The 13,354-nt window shown below is 54.5% G+C and overlaps 1 protein-coding gene across 1 annotated transcript in view; it reads right to left on the bottom strand.

The window, feature by feature from the left end:
- Positions 1–9,958, bottom strand: part of LOC142313236 (C-type lectin domain family 2 member A-like) — a 65,182-nt gene extending 55,224 nt beyond the window's left edge. The window contains exon 1 of the mRNA XM_075352221.1: positions 9,815–9,958. Within this exon, the coding sequence (XP_075208336.1) occupies positions 9,815–9,887 (73 nt within the window). The 5' untranslated portion in view covers positions 9,888–9,958. The remainder of the gene's footprint in view (positions 1–9,814) is intronic.
- Positions 9,959–13,354: the final 3,396 nt, after the last annotated feature.

Here is a 13,354-nt window from a genome sequence, read left to right as displayed (position 1 = left end):
CATCCAGCCGTGTGTTTTACCGAGAACTGTGTCATCGTCTCAGGCTGAGTGAGTACCCCTGTGCCGTACGGCACAGCGCTGCCCCTGCGACCCTGCACCTCATCAGGCCCCGCAACCCGCCTGCCATCATCCCTACCTACCCCATCACCGGGCCCCGGGACAACCAACCCCCTACCCACGGAGGGGAGAAATAACAACTCAGCTGCTCCCTGTCACCACTCCCCGGATCCCCGTTCAGAGCAGCGGTGGTGTCACCAAAATCACCACAACCGTGGGTGGCGTCACGGACAATATCCCTAAAACCAAAATCATTCCCCTTTTCACTCACGGGCGAGGAGCGCCGCTCGAGTCCCCGGGATCCGGCCCATCGCTCGAGCCACCACCGAGCAGCAGCGGCCGCAGCAGCAGCGGCAGCCGGACCCGAGCAGTGGGAGAGCGCAGCGTCCGCTCCTCCGCCCGCGACATACGCACACCCTTGTCATTAACTAGGAACCTAGCAGGACAAGCTCAGGGCCTGAGGCTTAGGGATTGAGCACACGTGGATGGCCGTACGAGACAGCAGAAGAAGAAACAACACGTGAGTGGCAGTGCGGCAGAGAAGAGAACCATGCAAGCAACCAAAAGGAAACTACAATGGTATCCCAGCTGGGTAGGGGGAGGAGAGTGCAGGGACATTGGTGCTAGGATGCACTGAGGCGCCAGCGTAGGAATGGAACTAGAACGGTGACGTTACAGTACAATGTATCAGTCCTGGTCTGGAGGATTCTACTCTACATGTGGATCAGATCCATGATATTCGGGTGATCAGTGATGTCTCCTATCTGAGGACGGCAGAGGATAAAGTAGATGCCGAGGTCAGGGAGGTCATCTATATAACAGATACCCAGAATAAGGGAATATTCAGAGTCATTATCTACAGCTTAGATGTCAAACTCAGGTGGAAGGAAAATTCAGGCCCTCAGTGTCATTATAATATCCTGGTGGAAAATACCAAATGTCTACTAGAGCTGGCTTGTTGGTATACAGCGAATGTACAACTAATGCAACACATCCAGTTTTTCTGGCACACTACCTGGATGATTACAACATACCTCGAAAGCAATGCACCCCCAGCTATGACATACTTTCACACTGGCATTTACTTGAGGTTCCCTTCACTTCTCCCTATGCGTGCACACACTCGTCTTCTGTCCTCCCTCACATCCCAGCGTGTATAGAGCCTACTAACCTGTATCTCCTCCACAAGCCGGGCACAGGTCTGCTATAGAGCCATTGAGCTCACGCCATGAGTTATTTCATTGCTCCATTTGGTTGTTGTGAGGTAAATCCGGAGATATGACGATAAATCATGATATTCAAGTTATGTCAGAAAGCCCTCTCCTGGTGTCACCCCCCCTTTCCTTCACACAACTCCTTCAAGCAGAAAATTTACCACAGGGATAAACGGTTTGTTTAGCAGATAGGTGTCAAAGGAACTGGTCTGTGTTCCACTTACACCTCCAACGGCCATCTCCTGTGATATGGAGATTAGATGATGTGGGAACAATGGACACAGGATGACTCCCTGCCGTGACCCTGTGGTAGGGGCTGCTATCTAATTAGAAAGGCTATGGAAGTATCCAGACAGAACGACTCCAGTAAAAAATGGTTCATATCTCGCAAGCCATATTTCCGATAAATATGGCAACCATAAAAATGGTGTCTCCGCATGCGGACGATGCTGGCACACCCTTTTTATGGGAGCAGGACCTGGGGAAATACCCCAGGCGTGATATCAGCCAATGGGGAACTAGTAGACAAGTCATGAGTCCTCTCGTTCTGTAGCTAAATTCATAACTGTCACAATGAGAGCGTTGGCGTCTGCCTACGACGCTCCCAGGCCAAGTTATGGCCATATCCCCTGTTGTGGATATGGTCCATAACTCCAGCCAGGGGTGGAGCAGTGCTCCCTCTGAGGTCACTAAGGTAGGAGGGGACCTGGATTTGCCCAGGTTGATAACCCTACTTCGGCCATTTTCCAGGGTTCTTTCGCTGGGGGTCACGTGTAGGAAACATCTGTGGGAAGGATCCTAGAAACCTGGTCTACAGCGCCCCCCTGTGGCCAGACGCACAAGGTAACTGCTGGAACTGTGTATGCCTGTTTGTAAACCATGCTTTATCTGTAACTGTACTCTGACATATGTATATTCTGTAGATTCCCTATTGTATATATTGTAGTTTCTAGTGTGCTTTAGGCTGATTAAATTATATAATTAATCTTGGGCTGTTCTGTTATCTCGATCTTGAATCCCACGTCTGTGTGTTCGGCTAATAGTTACCGTGAAGCGGTTGGTGGCAGCGAGTTGTGCCAAGGATTATTGTGGGGAGGCCAGTGAGATTCGGGGAGGTTTTATATATTCCACCCGCGGAGGTCGGGGGAATATATACCCTACTCTCACCGGGGACCCTTCAATAATCGGCATAAGTAGTATAGCGGCCTCCTTGCTTATTGTCGGGCAATTCCATAATTGGCCTGACTATAAGAGGGGCGCTAGAGAGCGCGTCACGTGCTCTGTCTGTCGGTCGGGAGGTATAAAGGAGGGGTGACCCCCACTTGTTACCCCCCGATTGTGACGTACTGGTAGCCAGCGCGGGGGATTTCTGAGTGACCCCCCCGGGGGTTCGTGACATATTGGTGGCAGCGGTGGGATCGAGATAATAGTGTGTGTGAGTGTGAGACCCATACTCCCAGACACTAAAGACTGCCTGCAGCAGCTGTGGCTGCTGGGGTCTTCAGACTAGCTCAACACTAGAGTGTCAGAGTGCAGATACTGTAAGGTGTGTGGGTGCATCAGGTGTCAGTTCTGTGTCAGTGACCAAAGTCTGCAACAATGGCTGAGAGCACCAGGAGCAAAGCCAAAGGAATGGCCGATGCTCAGGCCAGAGACGATGAGGAGGTTGTCCACGAGCCCTCCAAGAGCCCGACGCCAGAGAACAGCTCTGCAGAGGACATCGCACAACCTGGCACTGCTGGACAAAATGAGGAGGAGCTCGCCCAAGGGTCCTCAACGAGCCAGATGCCAGTCCTCCGCTCTGAAATGGACAGTGAATCACCTGGCTCCGCAGCGGGCCGCAGATCACCACGTGCCATTCCACCGAGCCTGGGAGGCTCGGATAGCCTTCTTCAAATGGCTATGGCCCTTCTCCAGGCTGGAGACCAGGAGGGCTACAAGGAACTCCTGGCAGAGCGCAGGGCAGAGCGGCAGGCAGCGCGTGAAGAGCGCCAGGCAGAGCGTGAGGCTGCGGAGCGACGGCAACAGGCAGACCGTGACCACCAGCTGCAGCTAGCTCAGCTCCGGCCCTCATCAGCCACACGTGACCTTCAAGACAACAAACTTCCAAAGGTCCGTGTTGAGGACTTCCCAGTGCTGGAGAAGGATGGAGACTTGGACTCTTTCTTGACTGCTTTTGAACGGACTTGCCTGCAGCACCATCTGGACAAGGACCAGTGGGCCAAATACCTGACCCCCCGTTTAAGGGGTAAGGCCCTGGATATCCTTGGGGACTTGCCTGCTGAGGCAGATCAGGGCTACGACACCATCAAGCGGGCCCTGATCCAACAGTACAACCTCACTCCAGAGTCCTACCGCAAGAAGTTCCGGAGCCTACAGAAGGGACCAAAGGACTCCTGGGCTGACCACAGGCGGGCACTTGCCCGAGCTGCCGACCACTGGACCCAAGGCCTGCAGCTTTCCACCGGACCGGAGATCCTGGACTTGTTCATCACGGAGCAACTCTTGTGGAACTGCCCTGAGGATCTCCGCCAGTTCATCCGAGACCAGAAGCCAAAGGGGTCCACGGCTACAGCTGCCCTGGCCGATGACTACACCAACAATCGGGCTCCTGAGGCCAGGAGAGCAGCCACCAGCAGCACCTGGAGAGGGGGTAAGATGAACTCTGCGACTGCCCCACCTGCCCCTAGACTGCAGGGGGTGTCCCCCTCAACTCCCCTCTCCAGGCCCGTGGCAGAACCAAGACGGTGCCACCAGTGCAACCTACCTGGACACTTCAAGGCCATGTGCCCTCAGCGTCCCAAGGCCCCGGCTCCGTCCCCGTCCCAAGGGCCGCCCAAGGTGTATTGTGTGGGTGGGGGTGGTGGTAGGTCCCTGGACAGCTTCCAACCTGTCACCGTCGGCCGGTCTGTGACCATAGGACTGCGAGACAGCGCCTCGGAGGTGACTCTGGTGCGGCCTGAGATGGTGTCCCCCCAAGACTTGATCCCTGGAAAAACCCTCGCTGTCTCCGGGATTGGAGGCATTGACCCGGCGCTGCCTGTTGCTGACATTTATGTGGACTGGGGCGCAGGGCGAGGGGTGAGAGAGGTGGGGGTAACTGATCGGATCCCCGCAAACGTGCTACTTGGGACAGATTTGGGGCAGATAACCTCCCAGTTTGGGCCCCCCCCAAGGGCTGAACCTTCAGCCAGTACTGACGTGCCTCCGGACAATGTTAATGTGTTATCTATGAATGATGTGAGAGAGGGGGGAGTGAACTCTGATATTTCTGCTTGCATAGACACCATAGACACACACACAGCTGCAGCTGTGACAAGGGAGGGGGTCAGAGAAAGGTGTGACAATGCCTCTACAAGTAATCAGCCTGTGAGCTGGGATCTGTTGCCCTCTGCAGGGATAAGCAGAGAGCAGGGTGCTGCAGGGGGAGGACCAGTGTGTGGGGTGGGGGCTACCACAGCAAATGTGGGGTCCCCAGAGATTTCACAGCGGGGTTCTGTTGCTGCAGGGGGGGAACAGGCAGGTGAGATTGGGGCCGGTCCAGGAGCGGAAGTGCTCCCAGGTAAGATCTCGGTACATGGTTCCCCCACAACCGGGGTGTCAGGAAGCCAGGTAGGTCTGCCTGAACCGGCGACTTGGTCAGGAACGGAGGAGGAGCAGGCACGACCCACGGTCGCAGCGGCTGTGGCCGCTGTCACCCGCAGTGGGAGTGCTGGAAGCCAAGGGGCCTCCCGGAGGTCCGATAGCTCTTCCCCTTCTGACCAAGTGGCAGCCGAGTCAGGTGGAGGCCAGGACACAGGTCCCGGGTTACTGACCGAAGATGTGACAGTCTCGTCGATTCTGGCCACATCTAGTCAGGGGTTTCAGGCAGCGTTAGAAGCTGACGACAGCCTGAAAGCTCTAAAGGAGCAGGCGGCACAGCCTCCCTCGGACTCGGACCCGGAGCGAGTGGTCTGGGACCAAGGACGGCTGTACCGGGTCACGGTCCAGCAGGGTTCACCGGAGGCGTGGCCCAGGGACCGACAGTTGGTGGTACCCTATCCGTTCCGGACGGAGTTGTTGCGGATCGCACATGAGATTCCGATGGCCGGACACCTAGGGATCGCTAAGACCAAGGCCAGGTTAAACCAGCATTTCTACTGGCCAAAAATGGGGGCCGATGTGGTTGCCTACTGCCGTTCGTGTGAAACCTGTCAGAGAGTGGGGAAGGCGGGGCCACACCCCAAAGCCCCACTGGTATCTCTGCCAATCATCGATGAGCCTTTCAGGAGGGTGGCTGTGGATCTGGTCGGCCCGCTGGCCATCCCCAGCAGCTCCGGGAAACGCTTCATACTGACGGTAGTGGACTATGCCACCCGGTACCCAGAAGCAGTGGCCTTGTCGTCCATTCGGGCTGACAAGGTGGCCACCGCATTGCTGGAGATTTTCTCCCGAGTGGGTTTTCCCCAGGAAATGCTCACTGACCGGGGGACCCAATTCATGTCCCAGCTGATGGAGGCCCTCTGTAAGCAAGTCCAGGTGCGACATCTGGTGGCCAGCCCGTACCATCCACAGACTAATGGCCTGTGCGAGCGGTTCAATGGCACCTTAAAGCAGATGCTTAAGATGTTGGTCGACTCCCATGGGCGTGACTGGGAGCGGTATCTCCCACACCTGTTATTTGCTTACCGGGAGGTTCCACAGGCCTCAACAGGATTCTCACCGTTTGAGCTCCTGTACGGGCGACGTGTGCGGGGCCCCCTGGCTCTGGTGAAAGAGGCTTGGGAAGGGGATTTGGCCACCCCTGGAGTGTCGGTTATCGAGTATGTCATGCGCTTCCGGGACAAAATGCAGGCCTTGACGCAACTGGTACACGACAATATGGCTCAAGCCCAGGCCGATCAGAAGCATTGGTACGACCAGAACGCTTGTGAGAGGACCTACCAAGTGGGTCAAAAGGTGTGGGTACTGGTCCCCGTACCACAGGACAAGCTTCAGGCAGCCTGGGAAGGCCCATACCTCGTGTACCAGCAGCTCAACCCTGTAACGTACCTGGTCACCCTGGACCCTGCCCGTGGAAGGCGGAAGCCCTTCCATGTGAACATGATGAAGGCACATCATGAGCGGGAGGCATGTGCGCTCCCCGTGTGCAACCTGCCCGAGGAGGGAGAAGCGGAAACCCTCTTGGATATGCTAGCCCAGGTTAGGGCAGGCGGATCCATTGAGGATGTGGAGGTTGGCCACCAGCTCTTGGAGGACCAACGGTCCCAGCTGTGGGCCACCCTACACCCCTTCCGGGGGTTGTTTACCAACCAGCCCGGAAGGACTGACTTGGCTGTCCATCACGTGGACACTGGGGATCATCCCCCGATCCGGCGTTCAGCATATCGGGTCTCCCTGGAGGTGCAGCAACACATGCGCCAGGAAATTGACGAGATGCTGAAGCTGGGGGTGATCCAGGCATCCAACAGCGCTTGGGCCTCGCCTGTAGTCCTCGTCCCTAAGAAGGACCGAACCACTCGGTTCTGCGTGGACTACAGGGGGCTCAATGCTGTCACGGTCGCCGATGCGTACCCAATGCCACGCATCGATGACCTGCTCGATCAGTTGGCCGGGGCTCAGTACCTGACCATCATGGATCTGAGCCGGGGATATTGGCAGATCCCCCTGACTCGCAAGGCCAGGGAACGCTCTGCCTTTATTACCCCATTTGGACTGTACGAGTCCACGGTGATGCCATTCGGGATGAGGAATGCCCCTGCCACTTTCCAGCGGATGGTCAACACCCTGCTCAAGGGACTTGAAGGGTACGCGGCCGCGTACCTGGATGACATTGCCGTCTTCAGTCCCACCTGGGAAGATCACCTAGAGCATCTAGCACAGGTGCTCAGGCGGGTCCACCATGCAGGTTTGACCATCAAGCCGGGAAAGTGTCAGCTGGCCATGAGCGAGGTCCAGTACCTCGGTCACCGGGTAGGCGGGAGAACACTGAAGCCCGAGCCTGAGAAAGTGGAGGCCATCGCATCCTGGCCCACCCCCAGGACCAAGAAGCAGGTGATGTCCTTCTTGGGGACCGCTGGGTACTATAGGAGGTTTGTTCCATGCTATAGTAGCCTGGCAAAGCCCTTGACGGACCTCACCAAGAAGAAGCTGCCCTCTGCAGTCGATTGGACAATGGACTGCGAGACAGCCTTCCGGGCCCTAAAGGACGCCCTGTCCAGCCCGCCCGTGCTACAGGCAGCCGTCTTCACGCGGCCGTTTGTAGTACAGACCGACGCCAGTGACTTCGGCCTCGGTGCGGTGCTCAGCCAGGTGGACTCTGCGAGCCAAGAGCACCCAGTCTTGTACCTGAGCAGGAAGCTGTTACCAAGGGAAGTGGCCTATTCCACGATGGAAAAGGAGTGCCTGGCCATAGTGTGGGCCCTGCAGCGTCTGCAACCCTATCTATACGGGCGCCACTTCATCGTGGAGACGGACCACAATCCCCTCAGCTGGTTACACACAGTCTCCGGGACGAATGGCAGGTTGTTGCGATGGAGCCTGGCGCTCCAGCAATACAACTTCACCATTCGACACAAAAGGGGCCGTGACCACGGTAACGCAGACGGGCTGTCCCGACAAGGAGAGGTCGCGGACGGGCGCACGGGGGAACACCGGAGTGTGCTGCCCCCTAGCGCCCTCAAAAGGGGGGAGGTGTGAGGTAAATCCGGAGATATGACGATAAATCATGATATTCAAGTTATGTCAGAAAGCCCTCTCCTGGTGTCACCCCCCCTTTCCTTCAAACAACTCCTTCAAGCAGAAAATTTACCACAGGGATAAACGGTTTGTTTAGCAGATAGGTGTCAAAGGAACTGGTCTGTGTTCCACTTACACCTCCAACGGCCATCTCCTGTGATATGGAGATTAGATGATGTGGGAACAATGGACACAGGATGACTCCCTGCCGTGACCCTGTGGTAGGGGCTGCTATCTAATTAGAAAGGCTATGGAAGTATCCAGACAGAACGACTCCAGTAAAAAATGGTTCATATCTCGCAAGCCATATTTCCGATAAATATGGCAACCATAAAAATGGTGTCTCCGCATGCGGACGATGCTGGCACACCCTTTTTATGGGAGCAGGACCTGGGGAAATACCCCAGGCGTGATATCAGCCAATGGGGAACTAGTAGACAAGTCATGAGTCCTCTCGTTCTGTAGCTAAATTCATAACTGTCACAATGAGAGCGTTGGCGTCTGCCTACGACGCTCCCAGGCCAAGTTATGGCCATATCCCCTGTTGTGGATATGGTCCATAACTCCAGCCAGGGGTGGAGCAGTGCTCCCTCTGAGGTCACTAAGGTAGGAGGGGACCTGGATTTGCCCAGGTTGATAACCCTACTTCGGCCATTTTCCAGGGTTCTTTCGCTGGGGGTCACGTGTAGGAAACATCTGTGGGAAGGATCCTAGAAACCTGGTCTACAGCGCCCCCCTGTGGCCAGACGCACAAGGTAACTGCTGGAACTGTGTATGCCTGTTTGTAAACCATGCTTTATCTGTAACTGTACTCTGACATATGTATATTCTGTAGATTCCCTATTGTATATATTGTAGTTTCTAGTGTGCTTTAGGCTGATTAAATTATATAATTAATCTTGGGCTGTTCTGTTATCTCGATCTTGAATCCCACGTCTGTGTGTTCGGCTAATAGTTACCGTGAAGCGGTTGGTGGCAGCGAGTTGTGCCAAGGATTATTGTGGGGAGGCCAGTGAGATTCGGGGAGGTTTTATATATTCCGCCCGCGGAGGTCGGGGGAATATATACCCTACTCTCCCCGGGGACCCTTCAATAATCGGCATAAGTAGTATAGCGGCCTCCTTGCTTATTGTCGGGCAATTCCATAATTGGCCTGACTATAAGAGGGGCGCTAGAGAGCGCGTCACGTGCTCTGTCTGTCGGTCGGGAGGTATAAAGGAGGGGTGACCCCCACTTGTTACCCCCCGATTGTGACGTACTGGTAGCCAGCGCGGGGGATTTCTGAGTGACCCCCCCGGTGGTTCGTGACAGTTGTGTATTCTAAATTTTGGGGGGATTTGTACGTTATTCTTTACCTATGTAGTCAGATCTTGCCCTTTTTGTTAACTTCCTACCATGTTGACTTATTGTTGTTTTCGTGCTGCTTAGACACTCTTCCCTCCCTATATCTCCTTCTATTTGATAGTCATCACACCTTTTGCATTGCCCTGTATATGCTATCTACCATTCCCACAACCCTTACGTCTCCTGCTGTATTGGGGTTCTCCCTACCCTAGTCAGATTCCCCCAACCCATTTTTTTCAACTCCCCTCAAGCTTTTTTTTCCTATCACAATTAATGTTATTCCTTTACATGTTTTCATGACATTTACTTGAATTTCTCCATTTTGTCATAAATAATATTAGTTGGTTGGCGGCCGCGACTTTGTCCAAGTTTCTGATTTTGGCCCAATGTGTATTTGAGTTTGACATCCCTGGTCTACAGTATATGAAATATAATAATAATGATAATGAATAAGAAAGAAGAAAAAAGAAGAAATATCCTACCATCCTCACGGGTTTTCTCCTTGTCCATCATGTTCTCCTTTTCTGAAACTCCGCCATCTTCATAGACCCCCATGGCTTTTGTAAAGATTTTACAGTGAAATGTCTAGAGCTGCTGTGAATCCTCTCGAGTCGCTGCAGCCGTACGATGAGGTCTGACGCTCAAAGATCAGATACGGTGCACAAAAAAGAGGTGGCACAAAAAAGTTTTCTCCGGTCCAATGAGAATCACTTCCTTATCAGTGACATTTCTTTCGGTTTCATGTTGGTCAGGAGCATGTTCTGTATTCTGAACATTTGTGCATTTCTGGCTGTGATGACTTCTGCACTTGTTCTGCTTCTGGATCTGTGAGAGCATTAAAATAATTAATAATGGATCGAAACTCCTCACATTTACCCTTCCATTTGGAGTATAGATATCAATCTCAGACACTGAACGAAACCGCCCTAATCTGACATTTTAACTCAAATTGGTGCCATTTTTATATGATTAATAATCATTGCAGATAAAACTTGTTTACCAAAATAATTAATTCCGACATTGAAAGGGAACCTGTCAGGTGCAATATGCCCCCAGGACCACGAGTAGTCCTGGGTGTATATTACTAATCCCTGCCTAACTATCCCTGTATATGTGATGCCCTGGCCTATCAGGTCGTCACAGGGTATTGTGCAATCTGCCCTTCTGCACAGTATCCACCCTCCTTGGTTACAGATCCTGGTCCTTTGGTGTTGCTAACAGCTTAGCCAATCAAAATCCTAGGAACACTTTACACCGTACCCACCAGACACACCATTGGGGGGCCTGAAGGAAATAGGCCACCCAAATGGGGGTTGGTAGGGGAAAGTGAAAAAGTGACAGGAGAAGTGAAAAAGGAGTGGAAGGAGTGGGAGGTAGAAGGTCACCAGTCTGGAGCAGGGCTCCTGGAGTTTACTAGGTGGCAGACGTTAGTCTGGGCCTGGTAGAAGCTGGAACCCCGGTCGCAGGGGATCGCGTCAAGGGGCACGAATTGCTGAGGAGGGCAACCCTGAGCCATCACCAGGCAGGGGCCAGGGCACGACGGGGTACGTGGACCCTAGGCCGGGAAGTAGCTTCACACGTCCTGGTAATAAAACAGGCCCGCCATCTTCCGGTCTTGAAAAATCACTCCGGATGATAGGCACGTTGCCATTCAGCTCGTTGGGCCTTCACGTACTCCGACAGGGACTGCCCGGGCAACCGGCGCAGCCTCCGGAAAGGCTCGTAACTGGCGGGTTGCTCCGCTGTCTCAGTCTCCGGCTTTGTCTCTTCTACCCACGACGGGGGTGAGGGGGTCGCGGCACGGGACGGCTGGGGGCTTCCCATGACAATTACCGGATGCGTAGTCAGGTTTTGGTGAATAGCCAACACCGCCGGGGTTCCCTTCTCCGGGTCAGCGCTCGGTCCGGGCAGGACTTCCGGGGCTACGGCCAGTGTGCGTCTCGGGTGGGAGAGCTCAGCTAGTACCGGTCTTTGCTGCGCCCGCCGCCGGTACTGGCATTCCTCCCACTCCAGTTCTTGCTGCCATTGAGCAGCCTCTTGGTTAGTAGGCATCCGGGTTACTCCGACTGCAAAAAGGCCTCGGCATCCCACCTCTCTCATAAACCGCACCTTTTCTCCCGGATATAAAGTGTGCAGACGTTGCGGCAGGCCTTCAATGTCCAGGTTCACCCGGTTATAGAAGTAGTGGTCACCGGTTTCCTCATCTTCGATAAAACCATACCCCTCCTTCTGGTTAAACTTTACCACAATTCCTGTGGTACACTGTTGTTCAAACTCCGCACTCCGGGGACCAGCCATCATTTCCCGGGTCACAGTCTCGGCCAGCAGCCTCTCTTGTACCGGGTCCGGTTCTGGGGATGGGGACTTTCGTTGAGGTAGGGGTGACGGCTGTACTGGGTCCCAAAAGAAACCCCACTCGTCCCTCTCTAGCTTCCGGGCGTGTGTTTCTTCCGGAGCCGGAACTGGAACGTGTGTCGAAGATCCCGCCGCGACTGGCGGGGGTGTCTCCAGGTATGGGTATGGGGTTCCCAGGGGCCGGTTCCCCGATGGCAGCTGAGCGGTGTACGTCGCTCGGACCTCAGTCGTGGTCTCTCCGGTCACAGCATCCCAAGTCGTAACCCAGGTCACTTTGGTGGCTCGCCCCGTTCCTCCGGGCACAGCCGGTAGGTGAGAGGGAAATCCCTCCGCAGACGCAGCCGCAATCTGCTTCTGGTGTCTTCTGTCCAGACCAGGCGCAACCAACACAGCTTGTTGTCCCTCAGAGTTCTCCATCGTGCCTGTAGTACGTGTCTCTGGTAAAGGCGTCAGGGTCGGTGGAGATGCTGGAGGAAGTGGAGGCGGGCTTATTTTTCCCGCTCTTGGGTATTCTCCACCCCCAGTCTCACACATCAGGTCAACCCCTCCGCGGCGGTACTTCTTTTTCTTTGGAACACCGCCCACTTCATATATCTTCATCCTTGCCCTGGGACCGGCACCTCCCCTCTTTGGGCGGAGTACTCCGAACTTCTTTTTCGGCACCGGCCAGCCCCAGGCTCTTCCTTTGGCGCCAACTTTTCGCGCGCTTTCTATGTCCTTGGAGACGACGGCCATCTTGCCGCCATCTTGTGCCCGGTCCAACGCCTTAGGCACTACTTCTTCTTCCCACAAAGGGATCGGGACTCTTCTCCAATAATCCGGATCCTGTGCCCTAGGCACCACTTGGTCTCCGTCTTCTTGAGTTGGGACCCCTTGCATAAAATCCGGATCCTGCCGACTACGCCACATGTAACGGGGTGCCAGGGGTGCCTCCGGGGTTGTAGTCGTGGCCCTTGCTATCAGGCTTACCCCTGGCTTCACCGTCACTATCGGGACAGGAGGTGTCTTGGTGGGGCAGAGTGTGGTGGTGCAGATATCGTCCGACGTACAAACATTTTCCAGGCATGGTTCAGTGCAAATAAAAGACATTCTTTATTTCACAACTTCTTCACACACACGGCAGTTACAGATGACTTCACGTTTTCCTTAGCTGGGGGGAAAGCCTGTCCTGACGTCTCCTCCAGTGGGGATGTGCCCGGCTAATCTTCTTCACCTGGCTCCCACTATGGCTACCCACAGAACCAGACCCACACCGGTACTGCTTCGCACTTTGAGGTTCCGCCCGCTCCTTTTCTCTCCGGCTTCCCTATTCATCCAGCTCCCACACTCTGCCCCTGCTCTGCTTCCACTCTCCCGTCCCGGACTCAACTGCCTTCTCACTCCCACTTTTTCTCCACATCTTTTTCTCTCCCTCCCCTTTAACTTGCCGGCTCCTCCTACCACCTGTTTCTGTGAGACAGCCGTCCCACCCGGCCACTAGGGGAACCCACTAAAACCATGCATTAATAGTAAAAACATTTTTATTAACAAACATAAACATTCCGGGATTACTAGGCTCCTTTGTAAGGGGTCTGCCCACCCCTTACAAATGTGCACCTTGAAAGCCGAAAACCGCGAGTCAAGAATCCTTTTCCCGCCAATTCCGCCATTGTCCACCATCTTTTCGC

The sequence above is a fragment of the Anomaloglossus baeobatrachus genome, chromosome 5 (assembly GCF_048569485.1).
Source record: "Anomaloglossus baeobatrachus isolate aAnoBae1 chromosome 5, aAnoBae1.hap1, whole genome shotgun sequence".
Taxonomy (NCBI): Eukaryota; Metazoa; Chordata; class Amphibia; order Anura; family Aromobatidae; genus Anomaloglossus; species Anomaloglossus baeobatrachus.
This window is presented reverse-complemented; position numbering and strand designations above follow the sequence as displayed.